A 25,592-nucleotide genomic window follows, 5' to 3' on the forward strand; every position below is an offset into this window, starting at 1 on the left:
CTTAAATATTCACAGGAAAGTAAACATTGTATGTGTTGTTAAAAAAACATTCACCACTTTCTCTCTTGCAGTCCTCTCAGCATGAGGCTGAGGTGTGATAGCTGTCCCTGAATGCAATAAACCCTCAAGAGTAAAAACTGGCTCCTGGATAGTTCATGGTATCTCTTCTACCAGCTGGAGTCAAAAACCCTCTTGCACATGTTTGAGTTCTCCTGGTGAAGGGGGAATTCAGAGCCAGGGACGAGCTGCTTCTTGCTCTTTGACGACACAACGCTCTTTCCCGAAGACAAGCTCTCATACTTGGTCAGGTATTCCCTGAAAGCAGAACATCAGTTATAGACAATTAGGTTTTGTTTAAGCTGATTCAACAATACAAAAAGCATTGAAATATTTTCTGTACCTGATGGGGAAGGTGGCTTTGTCCATCTGAATGCATACCAGGAAGGGATATTCGGAAAACTGGACAGTAGTGATGAAGTCCAGCGATGCCTCTGTTTCGAAACTGACCTCCACACCCGCTCTCATAAAGTCCATGTCAACTGTAACGTTGCCAGTGACCACTAACGCTCCCCTGAAACCATAAGCAAGTGGAAACCAAATAAAATTGTGTCCAACAGACAAAGGAGAATATGTGAAACTCACATTTTCCCATGTGAAATATCACATTTCATTAAAGTTCATGTGAAAATACCAATATTTTATAGGGTAAATGTCCAGAAAACACATACAGTATGCCAGCATGTGAATTAATCATGTAAAACCATGTGCATGAATTATGCAAGGACTTGTGAAATGGAGTTACATATAATAATACGTGTGAAATATTTCATGTATTTGAAAATTTGTAGGTCATGTATATACTACACGCTGTCTAAAAACCTTGTTTTTTGTGAATTTGTCACATTAAAAATAGTGCTCCACATGTAATAAATTCACAATTGCTTTTTAGACCCATGTGGGGTAAAGAGGTGACAACTGTACATTATTATTATTTTAAGAGTTCATTATTTTCTATATAGACACATCTTTGCAGTATTATTGCTCACAACACTTACCAAAAGATACAATTGCAGTCACTTTAACCAGCAGGTACCACTTACAGTAAATAGTGAGTATAGTGCGTAAAATTGCTATGGTTACCTGCAATTTAATATACTTGTGTCCGAGGTGTTCTGGTATACAATTGTAACAGTATACAATTGACAGTTTCCAGCTATTCAGAACTATTATTATTATTATAATAACCGCTGTGGCATATGGTCCTTGTTTGTTCCCATGTATTTATATTATACAGTTTGTATCAGTGACCCAAAAGCACAGTAAAGCTCAGACACTAACAAGTAGATATAATGTACCATGTATGTTTCAAATCAAAGTGTGTGCCAGCCAGTTGAAAATCCAACCGCGGTAACTTTGCCACGGAGACATGCCTTGGCAAGGATGCCAGTGTGGTTTGTTCTGCATCTATAGATAGCCTGCCAGTCTATTATCAGAGTCCAAGAGGTACAACTATGCTGATCCATTCACCTGCCTCTGCCATTCCCCTGCACACATGGGTCAAATCATCCTCAAGTCCAAATACAAGATATGTCCCTTAATAGTGGTCTACAAGCAGAGAGAAAATCCCAAAACAGAAATATAGAAGCTCTTTCTTCTGCCCTAAACCATATTTTCTTTCTTCATGATGCTGTTCCAAAAGGGGGATCAATTCCACAGTGGAGGCCCATTAAAATAGCCTTTTCTTTTCAATCTTATTTAAGTCATTTTATTGTAAATTTAAATTTAGAGCTGTACATTAAATGTGTCACTATTGCAAGCGTAATTTTAAGGCACACGGGCAGAGTACAAGACCTATAAGTTTTAGTCAGGGTACCAATGGTTTTTTGATAACATTAAAAATCTGTGACCAAAAAACAAGGGAACAGGGTGAAGAATCTGACCAAACATTCGGTATCAACTTTTCTTGAATTTAGTTTTCAATACTGTTATGGACAAAATGTAGTTGGTACTTAAAAAGTACTGAGGTGCATGTAGGCCTATATGCAGCCGTGGCTTGTACAGGAAAATCACACTGTATTTTAACGTTAAAATCTGTGGCACTGCTCTTTTAATCCTGTTTCATCACCAGATGCCGCAAACTAACCGATACCAGCATGATGATGTGCTCCAGCAGCTACCGTTGTGTGTTGACCGTAATGTTTTAAAATAGAGAACCAGACAGAACTGACATCATATCCACACAAACCTAGAAATGAAACAGGCGTGAAGCACAATACTGGAGCATGTCCAACGTGTCGGTGGAACAAATGACTTGGACAACATTTATAGACCATCTAAAGTTAACGTGAATCCAACATCAATAGAAATCTATTTAAGGTCACAAAAGCTGTTTTCTAAGAATTATCAGCCTATCATAAAGTACTTTGCCCTGCATGTGCCTTTCATCATACTGTATAGACAGTATCTCTACAAACGTACTCTGACCTACATACATGGCACATACCAACCATTATGGAAAACCATTGCTGATGCCTTAATTCAACTACAGGACATAAACAATTGCAACAGTCGTTTTATGGTAAGGACTGTACCTGTTATTGACACTGGTCTTGGACTCCCTGTACCACAGACTAATCTCCATGCCGCCAGAGATGTCAATTGCTAACCCTCCTTGGAACTCTGCACTCGCCTTCAGGCCAGACTGCAGCTGAATCACCTAGAGGACCAAAGATGAGCAGGAAAGAAAACAAAAACACACAATGGAAGGTTATGTCTGACTTCACTGATAATTAAGATTCCTTTTATCATAAAGCATTACGTTCAAAGTAGCCACAGCATAAGGCATATGAAATCCCACATCCTGGTATCAGCTGTTCGCATTTAGACCTTGTTCACACTCACTAAGCTCGACAAATGAAGTTATAAACTTGAGTCATTCACTATCTGTGTCTGTGTACACATTTTGTCCAAGTAAGACCTCGTGCCTACATGACAAAATAGGCTCTGGGTCAGTGCTTACAAAATGACCCAAATAGACTGTCTTGCTACTTTTTCTGGAAACTAAAATTACTTGGTTGCCAATGCCGGCTGTTGGCAGGAGATGCAAACCTCAATCTCCAATGTCAAAGTCTATGCATTTTACACCCAATCATCCATATTTTCTTTCTGTGGCAACAATAATAATAATATGGCAGCATCAAACTACTTTTCTATGAAGATTCTCAGTCATCCAGGTCATAGTTATCCAACGAAGGTTAAAATCAAGGGCAACTGGACTTGGTTGAAGATACTGGAAGACGTTTCGTCGAACCAGCAGTATCGATGACCCGGGCCAACGACCCCACTGAGGTTAAATAGCTGAGTTTCCCTGCCAGTCAGTAAGAACTGAAGAAGTCCTTTGGATGAGGGACGAAACGTCTTCCAGTATCTTCAACCAAGTCCAGTTGCCATTGATTTTAACCTTCGTTGGACATCAAACTACTTGTGGTTTGCAACGTAAAACTAGGTCTTCTCAGCTGTTTTAACAAATCACCAATGCTGTTGTTTTCCCCTGAGATGACCTCAACCAAGCTGAACTACAAGCTGCAAATCTGACACTGTTTTGAAAGGGAATTAGGATTTCTGGAAGCATTGTGCCGCATATACCAATTGTTAAGTGTTCTCTTCCATTAAATTCATACAGCCACGGTCATTTACCAAGCACCTAGAGTCAGCAACCTGTATGTCACTCCTTGCTGCATGCATGACTCATTACTACTCTCGTTTTTAACCATACTGAATGTAAACTTTAAATACTAGTTTCATTACTACATTAAGGTCTAGTGTAAATGGTGGCACTGATGCAGTACACAGTAATGACTGCTTACCTCAGAATGATCAGTCAGCAGGATGAGACCCTTCACTACATTCATGGGCTCCCCGGTCATGGAGAATATTTTGGACATGAGGTCGCTGTAACCCTTGAAGAACGTGACAGGCCGCAGCTGGACGTCGAACAGCAGAGCCGACATCCCAGCAAACGACTCCAGGTCTCCTTCTCCCTCGTCGGGTGTGGCAGCAATCAGTGACTCCAGACCCTGTGCCTCAATTGCCACCTAGAAAACAGGAAGAATTTCAAAATTAGTCTAAATAAGCAATTTGATAATGATCTGTTCTGATATTTCATAGACACTACATAAAAAATGGTACATAAGGAAAGAAATCCATGAGTTATGGTGTAGAATTATGGCCAAAAAATAATAATTTCCAGGTCATTTTGATGTCACAGTTAAGTTGACTTTTTCATGAAGGCATTACTGAGATATCACATGCACGTACCTGCAGTCCATGTAGCATCGCTCCATTACTAGCACCGTAAATATTCATGTTGCTTCTTCTCAGGATCCCAGAGCCTGAATAAAGGATGTCCAAGCTGTATGTGGAGGTCAAATCAGCAGATTCTGTAGGAAGAGGATTTTAAAATATTCAGTCCGCATGCATGCATATAGCTGTTATTTATCTTCTTGTTTAAAAGCAAATAATAGTGAGACTCATGAACTTTTATTTTCACTGTTAAATTTTAAACATTTTTCTTTATTTCATCTCAGATTCTAAATCTTCAACCGATATATTGTGTGATTTATTTTAAGCTTCGAGATGTTGGTTGATTACTCACGTGCCATGAATCCGGAGAATGCAGACGATGACCCGACTTTTGAAAAACGGTCGTAGTTATGGGAAATCATGTCCTTAATAGCTTTCTGTATGACTTTGCTGAAAAATGATTTTTAAAAAATGATATTATACATTAAATAGCTGCAATATGTATTGGTAACACAAAATGCTCTTTTTTGTTAGTGATCAACTCAGAAAACTCAGCATTTCTGTTGGTCCATTGGATGTCCATTAACACACCTGGCAGGCAACTGGAAGCGGAGGATGTCCTGGATCTTAGACAGCATGTATTTGTTCATTTCATGAGGCAGGTTCCCAATAGACAGAAGCAGATTCTTGACCTCTGTGTATGAGGGGTTGCTACTGAGGATGACATCAGCAGCGGCAGCTCTCACGTTTTTCTCATAGATCCGTCGATTCTGGTGGTAAACTCTGTTCACTGTCTTCTTAACCTACAAATGAGACGAATGTTTTTTTTTCTCAGTTTTTATTATGCTAATTGCATAGCAGTTAACACTCATAAACATCAATTCAAATAAAGTCTTGTATAGAGTATGGCTCACCTCATCGGTCATGAGACTGACATCGTATCGCTGCAACGCGGTGAGGGCGATGGTGCTGTAAGCTCCCACCTCTGACTCTGCATATTTGATAAAGATGGGAATGGCCTCGGGAAGCATAGAGTTCTTCAGAGCCAGAAGATACATCTGGACCTCGGACTCTACCTTTGTGCTGTCAGGGCCGTCTAAAATCAGCTTCTTCACCTTCACTACTGTCTGAGAATTAAATATATAGCAGGAGATCATTAGTCTCGCTCTTGGATTCATTCAAATTTGGTTTGTTCCCAGACTGCACTTCATTTATGTGTACTTCGTCTTTTATTATCTTGTTGGAAACTCACCGGTAACTTGCACCCTCCTTTCTGACACAGCTTATGCACAAGGGCTCCCATAATAATCACCACTGACTCTTTAATGTCATTGTTGCCGATCTTTCCTTTTGAAATATCCTATAATGGAAAAACTCTTCTCATTAAAATTCTCAGATAACATTCAATAAGACTTGGTTTTGTGGACTTATTCTTAAGACAGACAATTTAAAAAGCTGATCTCAAGATTTCTAGGGCAGAAAGAAGAATATTATACAGAAATGTATGAAGAGACCATTGATATGTAATGTGTTTGTTTCCACTAAACTTAGTTTTAAAATGTTTTTGAAAAATCTGGGGAATCTTGAAAATGTCAAGACCTGTGGTAATTGTTTGCTTTTGCTTTTTTAAACCACTAGAGTGCCAACTTTTTTCTGGATTCATTTTGGAGAAAATAAACACTTTGCAGTTCATATCTTGAGGCAGAGACTGATCAAATAACTGATATGTACTCGATCACGGCAGATCAGATCTTTCCTTTACTAAGCAAGAAAAGGTGCCAAGTCAGTGATTAACAACATGACACTCACCAGCAGAGCCTCGAGCATCCTCTCATTGGGATGTGAAGCAAAGCCACATGCATAGAGAAACCTTTCCTGAAGAACAAAACCTTTGGCGTCGGTGAAGTTAAGGAATTCAAGAATGGCATTCAGAGATGGAGCAGTTTGGGAGGAGGTCACAGCATCCACTACCTGAGGTCTGATACCAGCAGGAAGAAGGTAGATACAACAATGGTGAGTTAATCTTCTTGCGTCCTGACATTCTCAATCTTAAAAGTTAGACTCAATCAAAGAAACAGCAGAGATGGAGTTTGTAAGTAAGTTAAGATGTAGGAAACAAGTAGAAGCATGTTTACAGAGATGTCTTGCTGGCACTCTTCAGCACTTTGAGAATCTCATCCTTGGATGCCTTCCTAATGCTCTGGATGAGGGCCAGGAAGCTGCGAGGAGCCGTGGCTTTGGACAGGCTCGCTGGCTCCAGCTGCTTCTGTTCGGCCTGCCAATGTTCAAAAAGCTAAGAGGGAGCACACAGGGGAGAGGGGATTAGAAGACAGATCATCTTCAGGCAATAATTACAGTACAAAAATATACAGTATCTATTTACTAATACAGTGTTACAGTATTTAGGAGTCGTTCAGACCTTCAGACGCTGAAGAAGGTCTCTAGGCACCAAAATGTAACTTGTACTCATTCAATGAAAATGAAAAGCAGTGTGTGGGAATGTATTTGTATAAGAAATACTGGATGTGTAAGTGTTTTTCCTAGCTTTCTTCCTAGTAATAATTACTTTCAGGTGATGATGATTATCATGTTCACCATCCTAGTTTCGCATGTTAGCATGCTAACATTTGTAATTAGCACTAAAAGTACAGCTGATGCTGAGTTAGTATTTGGTAATAAAACCAAAAAATTGGACTATTCTGACCTGATGATGGCGCTTGAGGAAATGTTAAATAATTTCTAAGGATTCATCATGAGTGGGACATGAATATTTGTACCAATCCATCCAATAGTTGTCAAGACATTTCACTCGAAACGACACATTTTAACCTTGTGGTGGTGCCTGAGAAAAAGTCAGGGGATCACCAAAGTTATTAGGAATCATCATCTGGGGACCATGAATGTCTGTACAAAATGTCATGGCAATCGATTCAATGCCTGTTGACATATTTAAATCTGAACCAAAGTGGTGGACCAACTTTTCCACCCCTAGACCACGGCTAAAATGTGTTTGTGTGAAAGGGAACAGGTACTCACTGATGGGCAGCCCTTGCACTGGGATTTGACCTTCTCCGCAATGATACCAACAGCTGCCAGTTTGCCATCGATTGACTTGACAACCCCAGTCACATCTTTCCCAGCAGCCTCCGGCGCTCCAGCCTCTGTTCTTACCAACGTGAGGGTTTGTCTGGAAAGCGAGGCATTTAAATATTTTAAAATGTGCCCCATATTACAAATGGCAATACACATTAATTCTTTGTTAAGACCTTTACCTCGACAGGACTTTAGCTGCAGCAGATCTGCGGGCGTTAACAGCCAGCGAGTGTGTTTCTTCAGCTACGGCCGAGCGGATGAAACCATCTTCAAGTGTGAACACTGTAACAGAACTGGACTTCCTGCTCACACCCAAGACCTGAGGGGAGGCACATTTATTAGCAATTCAGTAACATTAAAATTTTGGCACGGTGAGTTGGTCTGGACACTGACATACCTGACTGTGTGTGGTGAATCCGGTCTCTGCAGTCCTACACGTCTCCAGGATCTTGGTTCTTGTCACTTGACCTTTGACTGCCTTGTACTCGACTGTGCACCTTCCAGACACGTCATTCTGTTCCCAGAGGTTAAAGTTTGTAAGCATTAGCTACATGTAATAAAACATGAAAACCATGAATAAATGTGATGGAAGTATAATCATGCCATTTACCTCTATAACCTTCCCAGTACTGAGCTGAACTTGCACTAAGCTGGCCAGCCCTCTTTTTAGGTTCTTGATGGTTGCAGGTTCGGCCCAGTAGGAATAAAATGCTTTTGCCTACAGCAGACGTGTAAAAAGAAAAGCAACACGTTAAACAGAACATCATGCCTTCGAACAATGGATACAGAGGCATTTTGTCGAACAGATTAAGCAGCTTCTGAGGCAAGTGACCCACAGTACTGTACGTGCTGCAACTCACAAAGGCTTTCAGGGTGTCCGTTTTCCTTTACACACTTGTGTACAGAAACATGTCTGCATGGTCATGACATCAGAGACTATTTGTCTTACATGCAGAAATAAGATATTAAAAACAAATACATTTTATAGCCTCTAATTATATTCTCAATACACATCAGTACATAGCACCTACAGTTTAAAAGATGAGTCAGTCTTGTGTTTACGTATGTTGATGTTATCATATTAAAATACTGGAATACTGGCTCAGTAATGTGCTCTGTGTCTTGCTCATGACTGGAGAAAGCAGACTATTACATCATCCTACAGTGTCTCCTATACAGTATGCAATTTATTTGTGGTGCTCAGCCACAATATCAGCCTGGACCACCATAAATAGATTGTCCACTGCGACTCTGTGTATTTTTCCTGCCGCAGCCTGCCATAAGTATAAATAACCTAACAACACACCAGGAGAGACACTGGTCTATCCAGTTCCACGCCATCTAACAGCTCCTTCTTCCAACCTTTACTCCACACTGAATAAGTATTAATACTAAGAGGTAAGATATTATTTAATATTTTAATTTATTTTAACTTTTTTCCAGCTGGTGTACAACAGTTCCACAACAGTCACAGACTTTTCAGAGTAAGATATAATCAATACAGTATGCTGTTGAAGTCTCTCTATACAACACACAAGTCCTGACTTCCTAAGAAAATGTTTATAAGTTATAACCATTTGCTTTATTAATGATTAATACAATTTACTAATATTTATGGATCAGTTATAAGGCAATAATAAGAAAAATGTTGGGTTGCCAGATTGTAAAATAATTAATTTGGTGGCGTTCGCACTGAATGCTAACGTCAGCATGCTAAGCAGGCATAATGTTTACCATGATAACCATCTTTGTTAAGTGTGTGTGCCATTAGTTTTGCAAGTATTTGGTCACAAAGCAAATTATCGGACGACATTTACTTTTGACCTGATGATGGTGCTAGAGGAAAGGTCAGTGGATCAGAGTTCATCCCATGGGGGACATGAATGTTCAAACAGAATTTCACTAACCATCCCCATGCTGCTTTGGCTGAAAACTGAGTGAAGAAATCGTTACTCTTGACAGCACTTTCTTCAGCAATACTTGCCCATAAACCGGTGCTGTATGATTCTCCTCATGAGTCTTTAAATGATATATGTAACAACCAGCCTGCTGTTAATCTTTCGGTGGCGATTATGCATTATTGGATAGTATATAGTGATAATGATGTGATAACAGTGAATGAGTTTGGCTTGAACCCAAACATCTCACAGCCAGTAAGAGGACAGTATGAGCCTTATCCACCGATCCCAGAGTCACTCTTTGTGTCAGACTTGTTCATTCATTCATTGACCTTTTGAACCTCGCAGACCTTTGCACGCACACACATCTGTGTGGTATTTCCCCTGCCAGCATCATCGCTCCAGCACAATGAACGTAAGCTCATTAATTAGCTGAAAAAAACAACAGTGGAGCACTTGAAGTACACTACTGACTTTGTAACATTATGTATGTATAAGATTATAAATTTTCTGAAAAAAACAATTCATCTCATAATCAGGAACTGCTACTGTCGTTCTTTGCCTGGAGAGAATATAAATGATCTCAGTGTTTACCAAAAATATAAACTCTTTATACAAAAAGGTGTTTTCTTATTAAATACTTCTTAAGAAAATATGAGGTTGAGGAGATAATACCAGCAATAAGTGGTGAGCCACTGATAAGGACTATTTTCTTTATACAGATATTGTTTAATACCATTTATAGCAAGGCTAACGCTCTTACCTTTCCATTTCTCAGATGCACCAAGAAAGGTTTTGTCAGAGCTGCTAGTTTGGTTTTCCCCAAAACGCTTTCCACTGTGGATCCATGGAGGACGTTCTTCTTCTCTGATCGACGGGACACAGGGTCGATCCTCACATTTGAGATCTATGAATGAGCGATTAGTACTGTATTAAGTATTAAGTACTGAGAGTCAAAGCCTGCACTCCCTTTTGCAATCAATGGATTATTCTAACGCTCATGTAACTCATTTGATTGAAGTGCATATGAATTTTCTATGACATGACATCAAGTTCTGTCTGCACATGTGAGTGGACCTACATACCGCCAGTTGAATCAATTGGTCATCCTTGCTGCTGGGATCTCTCCAGACTAGGTTGATGTCCACATCACTCGAGATCCTGTAGCCAGCACTGCCCTCTTTTGACCCCCTGGTCCTGTCCACCAGCACCTCGGTGGTGTAGCTGAATTTGTACAGCTGGTTGTTGTTCAGTCGGGGTCCAGCAGCACCACCTGAAGAAACACAGGAAACACAGCTTGTGAGTGGAGAGTGGTGCTTTATGTTACTGCAAACCATTTCCCAAAGTGTACTATAGCTTTTAAGACACATTTTCAAATACATTCTCATTATACCACTGGTTTCATTTCATGTCAGGACATTCTAAATATTAGCTAATAGAAACCTGAAACTTGATAAAGTAATTCATCCCCCTGAACATTCAGTCATGTTTGTCATGCAAAAATGCAGTTTTGAGCAGTGACTGTTTTTAAAAAACAACAACTATATTTTGTTGGTGTGTTCAAGCTCTAAGGTCTTAGATTTGAGTTTTGAGCAATGGTTGTGTTGTCCTGGGAAACAAACAAGAAGCAAACCTGGATATTGCCTAAAGGATAATGTTATTTCGGTAGCCTCATACATTTAAAAAGTAGCAGTTTGGGAGAAAACTCTCAAGTCAAAGATGCTTCTCACTAACAAATAGGTGCACTAGCACTACATAGGATGTTTTTCAAAGCAATTCACACTTTTAACTACCTTACTATCAGTGATAGTGTAACTTTACTCACGGTGCTGAATGAACTCAAACCAGAAGATGCGAAAGCTATAGTCTATATCTGTAATTCAGGTCATTTTAATAATAAAGCATATTGAGCTACATACTTAACACTGTTAATAGAGGATGATAACTTTTTACCAAAAAACACACACAAACACCAAATATGTGGTTTCTTATAACAAGATGGTATGTATCAAAATATGTAATTCAAGGTATATATCTTTAACTTGTGGCCCCACAAACTCTGTGCTTTATAGTTTCCCTTATACACTTTGGGTATTGACATGAAATAACTTCCACTGAGCAAACTGCCTTTCATTTTCTTTCTTTTTTTTGGTTTCCTTTCCAGAAATAATGTCTGTGAATAGTGTTGAGGTGATTCAATCAGCGGCCTTTCAACAAGGCGTGTTCAAAGATAAAAATCTCTCCTCTGCTCAGTTAATGACAAGCTCCTCGTTAGAAATGACATTAGGCCACGTGGAGAAGACAGACTGACGTGTCAGTATTTGATTTCATCACGGTCACTGAGGCATGAGGCTGAATTCATCTAACAAATGGTGTAATCAACCTTCCTCTCAAAAAGTGACACAAAACAAAAAATGTGTCACCTTGCCTTTTGTCAACAACTGATATTCTAAGGGAACATCAGAAAACACCAGCAGAAATAAAAAAAAATATATGTATATGTTGTGTTTTATCTACTGTACTCCTACTCCACTGACAATGAATGGGAGACACTGTGTGCACTGTAACATCACCCAGCATTATTTCCTGCAACAATTCATTCATTTGGGGATTTTACAGTCTCTGTCATTTTAAGCTAGAAATTAATCCTGTTTTCACATTTCTATTAATTGGAAATGAAGCAGCATTCTTCTTGTCCCTCATAAATTAATTCAAACTTTATTAAATAGTTTGCCTGTTGGCCCCAAACACCTTACTAACACAATCTATACATTTACTGACAGAAGGTCACAACGTTTCCAAACTCACCTTTGGCAGAAGTGGAGACAGAGGCGGCTGTACAAAGCAAGAACACAACCAGAGTTAACATTGTGTGTCCTCTCTCTGTATCCAGAAGAATCAAAAGCGATACAAAAAAAGGGAGTCAGTGACTGGAGTGGCACTAAGAGCCAAAAAGAAAGGCCACGCAAGTCCAAGCTTCCCCTATTATGTTTTATCGGAGGGGAGGGCAGACTCCAAACTCCACGCTCAAGTACTAAGTACGAGATAACTGGCAAATCATTAACCTGGGATGCACAGATTTGACAGGAACTTGTGCTATTGACAGATGCTGCCAGGAGTCCTCTTTTAATAAGGCGAGGCCACATCTGCATCTGCGGCGCGGCCATGTGATTGATTAATCAATGAAATGGGATTATCTGATTGATTTAAATGATCAAGGGGCAAGTGAGACTCCCCGCCGTCTGGACTTTAGGTTTCCAACAGACTGCATGCCGTAACGTTAATCAACAAACAATATAGTAGAACGTCATTTTGGTATAAAAAATAATTGCACAAGAAAAGCGAGCCATTCATACTTACCGAGAGGTGGTAGAGCGTCCTTACGTTCATGATACCTTTCACCTACTTACTTGCTGAGATGAACAGTCGGTGCTTTGTGGTGCGTCTTGGTTGGTTAGAGGAAATGAGCAGTCGGCAGTCAAACCAGCCCTCCAGCTCAGATTACAGTGGACCCAAAAGTTGCACATTTTCAGCTGAGGGTGAGTCTGTGTAAAATACTGAATAGGACATATTTTTACACAAGAGATATGAGCTTAGATCGGTGATACTTTTTGAGGATATTAGGCTGATGTGTCAGGTTTTAGACAAACTCCACTGCTGATTTCTCTGATTAATGCATTTCAAGACTCCATTCATCTGCTACAGATAATTACAAAAGTTGCAACCTCAGTTTGTAAAATTAAAATGATGATAGTAACAATTTAGATACAGTGTGTGTGTGTGTGTGTGTGTGCGCGCGCGCGTGCGTGAGAGTGCGCGCGCGTGGTGGGGGTGAGGCGTGTGAGGAGGGGATGTGCAGATTTTCACTTGATGGCACCATTCATCACGTTCATCAGCAGCATTTGGCTTTTTCACTTCACTTCACTTATTCTCCTGTTTTAAATAAATCCCACTCTATTATACTGTTGTGAAATTTTACCCAAATCAGCCCACACAGGTCAAACTTTTTGTCGTTGTCTGTCTTTTTACACCAGTGAAGCTGCTATTACTAACTAAAGTTTAGTAGGCCTAATCAAAATCTGCATCAAAGTCATCTTTACTGGCCAAGTGTAAGTGTGTAGACACATAAAGGTGACTGATTCTGGTTTTCAACAGCTCACAATATGCATGTATACATATAGAGAAAATTGTTCTTGCAGCGATATTTAGTTTGTCACATGTAGCCTACATTGCAAAATAATGATGCGGCACAGGACAGTAATCAAGCAGTTTTACTTAATTGTATTATCAGCTAAATGTACTTAATGTATCAAATGCCCCGTGTCAGTGTTGTTTTTTAGTTGGTCATTCTAAATTTTTAGGTAGTTTCTAAACGTACTGTAGGTTTTATATTTAAAATGTCAGATAACTGTAGTGGAGTAAGAACACTAAGGTGTTGAAAATAAAGGCAATTCAGATTGAAGCACAACAGCACTCCATACAGTATATGTGAATGTGACTGAGCAGCCACTGGGTGTCAGTGTCTGTCTGCTGATGTTGACTGTCTCCCTGTTTGGAGTTTCTTCAGCTCAATCTGCACTGAAAACAGAAATAAGATCACCTCTGCACTGATACCTTTACACCAGTGGTTCTAAAAATTTTTCACATCAAGGACCCCTAAACTCACACAAATTAGACCACAGACCCCCATTCTGATTTTGAATTTTAGATCTTTTATTACAGTGTATGAAACCTGTGACCCAAGTAGTCATAGATTCTGTCATTGTGTTACTTAGTGGTGGAATTACAAAAAAGACAGAAATGATTCCACTTTTTGCTGAGGACCCCCTAGAACCCGCTCAAGAACACCTGGTGATCCCCAGACCCCACTTTGAGAACCACCGTTTTACAGAATGTTTGTCTCTTCGGGTTGAGACTACGCAATCCAGCGGACAGACACCATCTCAGCACTCCTCATCTGATGATTCCCTTGCTGTCCTGAAGCTAGACGTCAGCCACAATTAGGAAGCTCTCAATGTCCAACTGCAGCCAGCAGTCAGTGTGCTTCTCCTAAGGACTACAGATAAAGTACTAGAAAGCATGTCATGACCTGTGGGAAGATTTGCCTTTTTTATAAAAGGGATGAATAGGTTATACCTAATTTTTTCTATGTACTTTTAACTAAAAACACATTTTACTGGTGGAAAAAGATGATGGTGCTGGTCATAATTACTGCGGAATAACTTCAGACTTTGTCATAATGTATATCGTCACATAATGACACAACTGGATGAAGATTTCATATATTCCCAATGTACCAAACAATACAGATACAGAGTACAAAACAATCACTGTGAAGCAACAGAAAAAGAAATCCCAACAAATTTAAATCTAATTTGTACAATATAAAGAAGCAAATATAGATCATTTAAGAACAATAAGAACGCTTAACTGAGGAGTCATATAGTAGTATTTATAATAAGAATAACCTTTATTTGTATATCACCTTTCTTAACAATGTTACATGGTGCAGCACAAGTGAAAGCAAAAAGAAAAGAGATGAGCAAGTATGAGTAAAACATCAGATAACACAAGCAACAATAAAATCACATGTAAAATCAGGGGAAATAATCAACCAAAGCACCTAATAAACTTTTTTTTAAAAGTAGGTTTTCAAGGGAGATTTAGAGCTACTTAATCTGAGATGCTCCGGTATGCAAAGACAAAGCTGCATTAACAACTTCCAGTTACAAACAGGTACAGATGGGGTCAAAAGGTCACTAATGTAAGACGGAGAAAGACAATGGATTTATAATATATTATTTATTTATATATTTTTAATAAAATTTTAAAAGTAGTTCTAAAGTGGAACCAATAAAGAGGAGCTAAAACAGGAGTGATATGTACATCGTTACTGTCTGCAAATTTATTTAAAATGAGTAAAGTACACAAAGTATATTATAGGGGGGGCAGAGCTCAACAGATATTATAGGAAAGCTATTATCGATGGACACAACATTTCTAGTGGTGTCCCTGGTTGCCTGCTAATCAGTGAACTCAATATTGTCATTTTTAATTGCAAGGAAAACTTGCATATTATAAATCACTGCTATCCTGTCAAATTTCTGGATAAAGGGATCCCGAAGGAGGGTACACATAACTGACTGTTTCACAAAGATAAATGAATGAGACACTTGCTCAGCGCTGATAATCAAACAATTTTGGCATTAAACTGGAAGGAGTCGATGTGTTTGAGAGGAAGGTTGATTATATCAGTAGGAACGAGTCTACTGTTCTCCACTGAGACTAGAAAAGGATCCGGAAGTAACACTGAGACACCTGGCCAAAAGGTCAAATCATAGGTTTGAAATCCTTGACAACACAGCAGATACGCTTATCAAAGCTTTAAATGCAAATGATCTGTTGTGCTGAAAGAGTGAGTGAGTGAGTGAAACCTACCATCTAAAACAGCAATATGGCTTTTCCTCTCCAACCGTGGAACAACGACTCCAACTCAGTCTAATCGCCAACAATTAGGGAACTGAAAACAGTCTGAGACAACACATGAGCAGCAGAGACACGAACCTCTGGTCCGTGACGTTTGACATTTTTTTTAATTGAGATTTCATAGTTACAGTTCTCTTGAGTAGATGTGTAGTATTATTCTTGCTGACAAAAACAATTTGAACATCAGGCTGATTTAAGTTTGAGCATCTCCTTTTGCAATTGCTGAAACTGGAATAAAATACATTATAAGTATCCGGCATTTCTTTAAGTGTCATACCAAAACTGGTTTCCATCTCCACCAAACAGTTAAATACAAATGAGATTGAAATTAATGATTGATATCGTTTTGAGCTGAAAGGTGTTAACGACATGTTTGCTTGTCATTGGTTCTGAAAAACAGCCTCTATGGTTGTGTGTGTGAGGGAGATGGCATAACACTTGTTTGCAATAAACCCTCCACTGGTGAATTAAGTGTTGTTATCACTGTGACTCCGTCCTAATTAAAAAGATAATAATAAAAGGAGGGAGTCATTATCCACACACAATGGCATCCTCTGCACCTCTTCCTCTGGCTGATCAACTGGTTCTTATTAAAGAGGTGGTATTGTGTTTTTGGCTTTTTCCCTCTCCTTTATTGAGTTATATATCTTTTTTATGCATGTAAAAGGTTTGCAAAGTGAAAAAGCCCAAAGTCCAGCCCAAAGGGAGCTCCCATCTCCCACAGAAAGCTCTGCTCTGAACCGCTTGAAAACAGCTCATTTGTAGTCCAGCCCTTCACTTCCTTTACTTGTGACGTCACAATGAAAACGCGTCATAAAGCTTGCCAAGCAGCTAGCGGGGGTCAGACACGCCCTCAAACCAAGCTAGTCTGAGCAGAGGCCCTTTGGCTCAACTCGCCTTTGTTTGGTTTTCCATTGTAGAAATGTTGTACCTGTACCTGCTTCCAGGTACTTTTTTTCGTATCACCTCATCTCTGTCCAGGTTCCAAGCGATCTGAGGGATACTAAAATGTAACCATAACAGACTGCTGATTGGTCAGAGAGAATATTCACTATTCACTGCATAATCATTGCGTGCACCAGACAGAGGCCATCAACAGAAAGTTTTATATTTTACAGATTTCGTATGGAATTTCATCACTAAATCCACTTCTGAGAAGTTTTGAGGTGAGAAATCAGCTCTGTAGATTTCGAATATTGACAGTTTTACGAGAAGTCATGGCGGAACGAAAATGTGCTTGAATATTTCCGGAGTTGAGGAGTTCCGTAAGTGGCTGCGGGGGAAGCCTGTGTGGGAGGAGCGTGTGAGGCCGGCCAGCCGCCCGCTCACAGAGCCCTCTGCTCCCGCCGTCACACAGACCGCTGCAGCAACAACGGCAGAGGAAAACACAGCTGGAAGGTTTTCATACCGCTTACCTGTTTTTACATTCTGAGGAATGTTGAAACGATTTAACTTAAAAAAGAGAAAGCAGTGTGTGTCGCATTGAACATTACATCGTGGCAGTTGTGTGTGGCGTCGCTATGATGACAAGCTACGTACTATCTCGATTTGTGCTAGACTCAAATACTAATGGAAACTCACAAACTCAAGAAGTGATTAGTGCTGTTTTTATTATTTAAGTCATGTATTTCACATGACATATGACCAACTCATCGTGAACTTTGCTCATTCATTGCTTCTGTAGCTCTGCTGGCCTTTGGTCAGCTGATAGCTTTGTTTTGTGGTGAATTTGTGGCGCTTTTTTATCAACAGATTGAGTTGCAGAGCGCCTTCTGGTGAAATGCAACACTCATGCCATGATATAAAGACCCTTCTCTCCATTTATTTTAATAGTCATTAATTGGCTGTTATAAACGCAGATACCAATTGAAATGCAGTTAGCTCATATCGGCCGATAAATCGGTCCTGTATTTGCAAGAGGTGTTTCCAACAAAACCTTGAGTGTGTCTTACTTCTTTAATCCGGGCCTGGCGATCATGTTGAGCAGCTAAACGCATCGTCTCATCAGGGAACTGAACAGAGATAGAAACATTCAGATCTGGATCTGTGTGTGTGTCAGAGTAGATGGAGGGGGTGAGGTAGCAGAGCAGCCAGACGTCGTCCTCCTGACACTCCTTCATGCTTTTATCACCCCCCACCCACCAAGTGTGGCAGGTGTTGTTACCCGGCACATGAAGTCCAGCATTATGGCGGTGATGGTGGGATGAGGTTTCATTGAGTGATGCATCACCATGTCCGGTTCTGACACACAGTAGGAGAAAAAAACAAACAAAAAAAAGGTTTGAAAATCTGCACAAAAGGGTCGCGTCGAGCTGGACTTCAGCGAACCTGATGGAGGTGAGCTCTGACTGGACGGACAGGCAGAGTCCCATATGGAGGAAGCTATTGTGTGCTTATTAGCCGTCAGCATGCAGACCTAGTTTACACACACACTTAGCACTAGGGATGGGGATCTTTAATTTTTGTTGATACCCTTATTGAGACTGGTTAAGGATACCACTATAGTTACTTTAGTATTATTTGGTTGCGGTTTTTTGGTAAGACCAGACCCAACGGGCATTAGGTAGGCCTGCACGGTATGAGAAAAATATTCAATTTTCTATAACATTGTTATATGTCGAGATGACATGACTTGTAATAACTAAACATATTGAAGTGTGCATATTAACTGCCTGGCTGTTTTAAATTTAGAGGATTAGAATTTAATGTTTTAAATTCAGGTAAAATCTCAATCAAGCGGCAACCTGTAGGTCTGAAAGTGAAACCATGCCGACTGAACTTGCATTCTCCATAACGGCCAGCAGGGGGCGAGCCCGCTGGTTGCAAAAAGGTTCCCTTAGAAATAATGTTTCTGCTGAATTAACTCAAACACTTTCATAATGAGTTTACGGTCTCAGGGTAGACTAAATAACAAAGTAACTTATTAAAATAAGCGAAACCAATGAGTAGGAAGAATCTAAAGTCAGTAGTGGATGAGTGAAAATGTGCTGCATGGATGTTGTGCTGTAAAAACAAACTAGAAACCAAACAAGAAGCCGTGAGATGAGGCAGTCCAACCCAAGACTGTCTGCTGCTCTGGCTTACTGTGTATGCATGGGGCACACCGGGCCAAGGTGTGTCCCTGCCAATCAGGTCTCTAAGTGCACCAACAGCAGTATGAACCCTGCAGAGCATTAACTAAGCAAGATTAATTCAACTAGCTAACCAATGGTTGCCTTCAGAGCATTCTTAATCGAGTGTATCTCACCCTCCCAGACGCCACCAATGTGGGGTGCGTGTGGAGGGTTGAAACGGAAATGAATTTTCCTTGTTGCCAGTAGTGACTTGAGTAGGGGAAAGGTTACTGAAGGATTCCTGTAAGTCTTTTTTCCCCTCCTCTTTGAAGTTGGTACCTTGATCACTATTCTCTATTTCAGTGCTGTCATATTGTAGATACTGTATACCAATCCACCTACCTCAAGTCATAACTCCTGCACAAAATATTTATTCCTGCATCCTTGGCACTCTGCTCACTGCACTATTTGTCAATATTATATTGTTTTTGTTCATATTTGTGTTGTCTACTGTGGTGTCCGAACGATAATGCTGCGATGATGTGTTGAGAAGAAATCCGCTTGACACTGTTCTTGATTATAAAAGTTTATTACATCAAAGAATTCAGCATCAATTACAAGCTCTGCAGCAGCTTGGAGAGTGACCCAGCCCGATGGCCACTCTGTCTCTCTGTACATCGAACACAGCTTATATAGGACATGTTTAGGTCTCTGCTAAATACCATATAAGGGCAAAGTCCCTTCATACACACTAACCTCTACTCCCCCTACCACTGGGTCAGAGGTCAAATTTCATAGAAGGGTTCACTCTTTGCACACCCATCAATCATTACTTCCCCTTAAGGGTTCACTGTGCCTCTGTCCAGCTCTGAGTCAGGGGTCAAGTTCTATAGGAGGGTTCACTGTCCCCAGCTACAGAGCATTATGTTAAACTGTAATGGTCAAATGCACATATGTTATACACCACACTACACTGAAGTCGGTCTGATTGTTTTATTTTTTTATTTTTTAATTGTTGTGATTTTGTATGAGCAAGCACATCGTGCGCAATGTACAAGTGGTGCTGATCAGCAGAGTTACAGGAGCGGGACCACACATCAACCTCGTCATCGCTAGCAATTCCATTACCCACACGTCCTAACTCCTCCCCTTCACTCGTATCCTGCCGTATCTGCGTAGCCTACGCCGTCGACTTGATGCAGAAGTATAAATTGCACTTTAATCAGTAAGGTAACACTACTTGCTACTAAATAGGCAGTTATTCATGCGACACTAATTTGCTACTTCCGAATTGTTCGGCAGGGATATCTACAATACATCAAGCTAAAGTTAGCTTGTTTAATGTTCAACTCTTCACGCGGACTCTGACATTTTAATTGATATATGGAAGATTCCACATATTACAACAAAATTACTCTTCCACGATGACAATGTTAAAGTTACCACTTGCCAACATGGTCTAGTTTGACTTTAATTAGTACGTTAGCTTTAATGTCCAACGTCCGAGCTTTGTACGTCACAAAACTTTGCCGCCAAATTATGCTGAAATTTGAAGGGGGCGTGAGGGAGGGCGCGACTGGAGGATCTTGACGTCACCATTGGCGCTAGGCTGAACTCAGCGGACAAAATGCATGCTTTTAAACGGAAACGGTGGTGCCTTTAACACAGAGCTGTGTATGCAAGAGCTGATTTATTTTATTTATTTATTTATTTTTTTTTGTTGCTTGAGTTTGTTTACAAATGTGTGTTGCAGCTGATTGGGTAACACGCCCAACAAACAGGGAAGCTCCTTGGTTGCACAGTTGAAAAACTGTTTCAGGATTTTTAGAACTGTTGGCCAACTGAAAAGTATGAGCATGTACAGCACTCAATACTTAGTTGGGGCTCCTTTTGCCTGAATTACTGCAGCAATGCGGCGTGGCATGGAGTCGATCAGTCTGTGGCACTGCTCAGGTGTTAATAGAGCCCAGCTTGCTCTGATAGTGGCCTTCAGCTCTTCTGCATTGTTGGGTCTGGCGTATCACATCTTCCTCTTCACAATAACCCATAGATTTTCTATAGGGTTAAAGTCAAGCGAGTTTGCTGGCCAATTAAGAACAGGGATACCATGGTCCTTAAACCAGGTACTAGTAGCTTTGGCACTGTGTGCAGTTGCCAAATCCTGTTGGAAAATGAAATCTCAATGCATCTCCATAAAGTTGGTCAGCAGCAGGACGCATGAAGTGCTCTAAAACTTCCTGGTAGACGACTGCGTTGACCTTGGACCTCAGAAAACACAGTGGACCAACACCAGCAGATGACATGGCACCCCAAACCATTACTGACTGTGGAAACTTTATACTGTACTTCAAGCAACGTGGATTCTGTGCCTCTTCTCTCTTCCTCCAGACTCTGGGACCTCGATTTCCAAAGGAAATGCAAAATTTACTTTCATCAGAGAACATAACTTTGGACCACTCAGCAGCAGTCCAGTCCTCTTTGTCTTTAGCCCAGGCGAGACGGTTCTGACGCTGTGTCTTGTTCAAGAGTGGCTTTACACAAGGAATGCGACAGCTGAAACCCATGTCTTGCATAAGTCTGTGCATGGTGGTTCTTGAAGCACCGACTCCAGCTGCAGTCCACTCTTTGTGAATCCCCCCCCCACACACACATTTTTGAATGGGTTTTGTTTCACAATCCTCTCCAGGGTAAGGTTATCTCTATTGCTTGTACACTTTTTTTTTTCTTTCCTCTCCTCACATCTATTCCTTCCCTTCGCCTCTCTATTAATGTGCTTGGACACAGAGCTCTGATTAGAGTGTGGCACCAGGCGTCTTCAATATTGAACCTCTTCACAATATTCTAATTTTCTGAGATACCGATTTTGGGGTTTTCATTAGTCGTCAGTTATCAAAATTAAAAAGAATGAACACTTGAAATGAATGTATACATTATACAAGTTTCACTTTTTGAATGGAATTGGAATACACAGCGTTAACATCACCATAACTACTTCATTAATAATCATGTTAAAATGTTGACTTGCTCTGAGTAAACTGATTAACATTAAAAAATAAAGAAAGCTTAATCAAAGTATTACTAACTGTGGCCAAACTCAATCCGTGTAAACCCACAATCTATAAACATACACGAAAGTATACAAAGAACCACATTTATTCAGATATATATTTACAACTTGTCACAGTCCAGTTATTGACAAGAATCAGGAGTACACATGAAACAAAATTAGCATTATAATCAGGAGTATGTAGAAGTAATCACAAATATGGCACTGAGTGGTAAGGGAAAGTGTGATCAGTCAACAAGAATCATACAAAGCTTTTTGTGGAAAAAAGGATATTTGACCCCCACCACCACTGCTGCTGTATTACATTTAGATTCTAGATCAAGATTTCACGAGGCAGAATTACTTTTTCTTTTTTTTTAACATCAGGTCCATTCACCAAGGTTGCAGAAGCTTTGCCTGCAAAGGAAACTCTCTGTGTAACCTACTACAGGTTCACACAGCCTTTACATAAAATGGCTGCTTCTACTTTCATGCTATGCAGTTCCAGTATAGGTTATTACACAAATGTATGATACCAGGTAATGTCTAAAAAGAAAAACGCATAAGCTGCATCTCCCTTTCCAAGTTAGCATCATAAAATAATGCTGGTGAGAGCCTGTGTGCTCTACTTTCAAGTAATGTATGTAGGCTATAAATAATTTTATAGCCACCAAGCAGTACCAGCATGCCGTTCATGATGAGCCTTGGAAATAGTTTGTATCCTAATTTTCAAGTGAAAAGAAGGTATCTCATCAACTAGGCAGATTTCATCACAGAAACATATTGGCAATAACTAAAAAAAAAAAAATAGAGGAAAACGAATAAATGAACACTAACGGTAAGATACGGTAATGTGTAAGGAACAGCACAACACATTTTCAGTCAAGCTGCTTTTGGACAAATTATCAGACATTGTGAAACATCATGTAGTTACAGATGGAGTTTGCACATTTGAGTGCAAAGTGCCCCCTCCAGTGGCTGCCGCTTGACTAAAATAACAGTCAGTCATGATAGAAACTGCAATGAACTCCATTACCCTTACTTTAAGATTAAAGTGCTTAAGGCTGAGCTTTGATTCAGGTGCCACATTTTTTAATGTCACTGCCATAACTTTTAACAAACTGCAACTTTGCAAAGCCTACAACATCCATCATCTCCCTTCAAGATACTACATGTTAATATATCCACCACAGCCCCCACAAAAACTCTGCTTACAGACTGTATGTACCTGTATAATATAAGCATGATGTCGCAGATGGAAATTAATCTAAAGTTAATTCTCTTCTCACTTTAAATAGATTCCATTAAACATTCAACAAAGTGCTAACCAGCCGATTCACTCTAAACTAGTGACTATTTTACAAATCTTTTAAAATACTTAACATTAATGTAATACATTTAGGAGAGCCAATGTCCCACCAGTAGACAAGAGGCATGCAGTGCATTTTCCAGAATCACTTTTGTCTTTGTACACAACCTTTACATGCAGTGTTAAAAACTGCAGCTGTGAGACATATAAAACCAAGGCCCTTTTCTGAATGAAGCACTACCTCTGATAAAACATCAAATCTACCTTCATGTCAAGCTATGACCCCGGCTCCTCATTTAAAGCGTTACATTTGTTTAATTTGTCTTGTATGAGAGCCACAATACATGTTAAAGGTCGTGCTTTATTTAAAAAATAGGGCCACAATTAACTCTAAAAATAACTCTAAATTTATTATTTACATATGAATGAGACTCTTGGTTCTGGACATATTAGCTGATTAACTGATTTCCCTTCATTGCTGGCATCCAAACTGAGTCCTGGAGAGAGAGGGAGAGGGGAAAAAAATATTTCAGCACAAACACAATCCACAGGAATGAATCAATAGAACCAATCAATATAAACATTAATATTTAAATGCTAATGATGAACTCTAATAGGGCTTACTGGGTACATCCTTCTGGCCTTTGGAGATTCTGTGGAGGTCTTAGGTAAACAAACTGCACAAAAACAAGAAGACTTAAGATGCAATAAAATCAACACATAAAATGCACAATTACATAACAAAACTTACAAGTGGCTATGTGTAGGAGTGTCTGGCCCAACTTAACCAACTGCAAGGTGCATGGACCCTGATAAAGGCTACAAGAAATCCATCACACAACAATATTGTTCTGAATTTAATAGAAGTGTTGCTGGAGTTTTGTCCCTTAAGGCTGTACTTGGGCAGAGTGAACAGTTGTGGGTATATTTCACTCTGACAAATGTCAAAGGCTCCTGCACCCATGTAGTATTGATAAATCATTGTTCCAAGCCTAAGGGAAATTGTACTTGAATGAAAAAACAGTTGCCACCTACCAACTCTCTCTCACAGCTTCAATGTCGCTCACGAGATTCTGTGATAAACAGATGCCAAAAATCTAAAACAAGAAACAAATATATTTGACATTAGGTAAATTAAACATTGACTACAGAAGCCCTAAGCAGCCATCTATAAATTTTTTTATTTTACTCCACTTTCTGTGATAATGGGATAATTATCTCTATCTGTCATTCAGAAGAATCTATTTAAGGTTACACTTTTCCTGACGCCTTTTATTTTTTTTGGCACCTTTTTTGAAGTAGCCGTCAGGAAATGTGTAATAGGATTCCTTGAATCTCTTAACTTTTTTGAAGAGGATAATTAAAAAAAAAAAAAAAAAACTTGAACACGCAATCCTTGGTATGAGTCCTGTGCTCCACCAAATGAGCTAATGAGTGACACTGGAAAGTCTTCTGAAATTATCCTAAAGAAACGCACCTGCTGTCCACTGAGTTCAGCTATGGTTTGTTATCTCGATCACAAGAAAATTCTCGTTATCACGGGAAAACAGCATCCGTTATCTTGAGAGAATTATCCCTTTATCACAGGAAAATAGTTTTTAAAAAAAGAAATTTGAATGGATGGCTGCTTAGGGCTTCCGTAATTGACAGATCAGATAATGCACTAAGTCATTCAGTGTTCTTCACCTGTAGTAATGCAATTCCAATAAAGATGCCTGCCACCACTGTCAGGTTGTCTTGAAGCCACTTCTCAAACTGAGGAACGCACCCTTTGATATAGATGAAGGTCCGCTGCTCAGAGTCCTGACAGAACATATGATAAACACAAATCATTATTGTTTGGCCTTTACAATCATCAAAAGTTTTAAATCTTACCATTACTAGGCAATCATTAGTTTTTATTTTGAAGGACAGATTTGACAGTGTAGCTATTTTGAATGGTAGCACATGATTCTGCTTTGCATCGTGGCATCCCTTCACAATAAAAAATCCCTCTTAACTAATGATCCAGTTATTAACACACACACTCAGCCCTGTGTTTCTGAGAACAAGTTCTCTCTGGCTTTTCCCTCACATTTTAAGTCAAGAAAACAAACATAGTCTTTTCCTTACATTATGCTGCTATGGAGTAGGGCCAAAGCTAAGGATGGGGGGAGGGGTATCGATTCCCAGTTCATTGCTGCAGCATGAGTAATGCCACACGGCCCAAAGGGCTGATGGCGAGCCAGCTGCTGTATTTTGAGAACTGGGGAGTTGGGAAACGTACTGAAAGAAGAATATTGTACTCAGGGTGGAGTACCTGATGACCTCATGCAGCCATATAAACCTGCCTGAGCAAAATAAGCAAGAACACTTTCTACTCTTCATACTGTTTTATAGCACCGGTTTACTTTTAGATGAGGTCT

At 39.8% G+C, this 25,592-nt stretch overlaps 2 protein-coding genes and 1 long non-coding RNA gene across 3 annotated transcripts in view; 1 reads left to right on the forward strand and 2 right to left on the reverse strand.

Annotated features, from left to right (window-relative positions):
* LOC119898986 (microsomal triglyceride transfer protein) lies at positions 1-12,162 on the reverse strand. The gene is made up of 18 exons (XM_038713341.1): positions 12,102-12,162; positions 10,379-10,566; positions 10,057-10,200; positions 8,006-8,113; positions 7,793-7,909; positions 7,575-7,714; positions 7,339-7,489; positions 6,438-6,595; positions 6,112-6,280; positions 5,555-5,662; positions 5,217-5,429; positions 4,894-5,105; positions 4,655-4,752; positions 4,318-4,439; positions 3,867-4,094; positions 2,592-2,716; positions 401-571; positions 1-315 (listed from the first exon to the last, which is right to left on the reverse strand). The coding sequence occupies exons 1-18, from the start codon at positions 12,160-12,162 to the stop codon at positions 168-170; spliced, it is 2,661 nt and encodes an 886-aa protein (XP_038569269.1). The 3' UTR covers positions 1-167.
* The window catches only part of LOC119898988, a 20,010-nt gene continuing 6,578 nt past the window's right edge, over positions 12,161-25,592 (forward strand). Inside the window, exon 1 of the long non-coding RNA XR_005443673.1 lies at positions 12,161-12,832. This is a non-coding gene — a long non-coding RNA (uncharacterized LOC119898988). The remainder of the gene's footprint in view (positions 12,833-25,592) is intronic.
* Positions 21,968-25,592, reverse strand: part of LOC119898987 (tetraspanin-5) — a 10,648-nt gene continuing 7,023 nt past the window's right edge. Inside the window, exons 7-10 of the mRNA XM_038713342.1 lie at positions 24,874-24,990; positions 24,223-24,284; positions 23,812-23,864; positions 21,968-23,684 (exon numbers count right to left, since the gene is read on the reverse strand). Of these exons, the coding sequence (XP_038569270.1) occupies positions 23,852-23,864; positions 24,223-24,284; positions 24,874-24,990 (192 nt within the window). The 3' untranslated portion in view covers positions 21,968-23,684; positions 23,812-23,851. The remainder of the gene's footprint in view (positions 23,685-23,811; positions 23,865-24,222; positions 24,285-24,873; positions 24,991-25,592) is intronic.

The sequence above is a fragment of the Micropterus salmoides genome, unplaced genomic scaffold, assembly GCF_014851395.1.
Source record: "Micropterus salmoides isolate LMB-PRFRI ecotype aquatic unplaced genomic scaffold, ASM1485139v1 Ms_hic_scaffold_12, whole genome shotgun sequence".
NCBI classification, from domain to species: domain Eukaryota; kingdom Metazoa; phylum Chordata; class Actinopteri; order Centrarchiformes; family Centrarchidae; genus Micropterus; species Micropterus salmoides.

Excerpts from the sequence above, each read along its gene's own strand:
- LOC119898986 (XM_038713341.1), bottom strand. The coding sequence starts at position 12,162 with ATGTTAACTCTGGTTGTGTTCTTGCTTTGTACAGCCGCCTCTGTCTCC. Across the intron at positions 7,715-7,792 it reads GATTCACCACACACAGTCAG|GTCTTGGGTGTGAGCAGGAA; the intron begins GTATGTCAGTGT and ends GCCTCCCCTCAG. Across the intron at positions 6,596-7,338 it reads AGTGCAAGGGCTGCCCATCA|CTTTTTGAACATTGGCAGGC; the intron begins GTGAGTACCTGT and ends GCTCCCTCTTAG.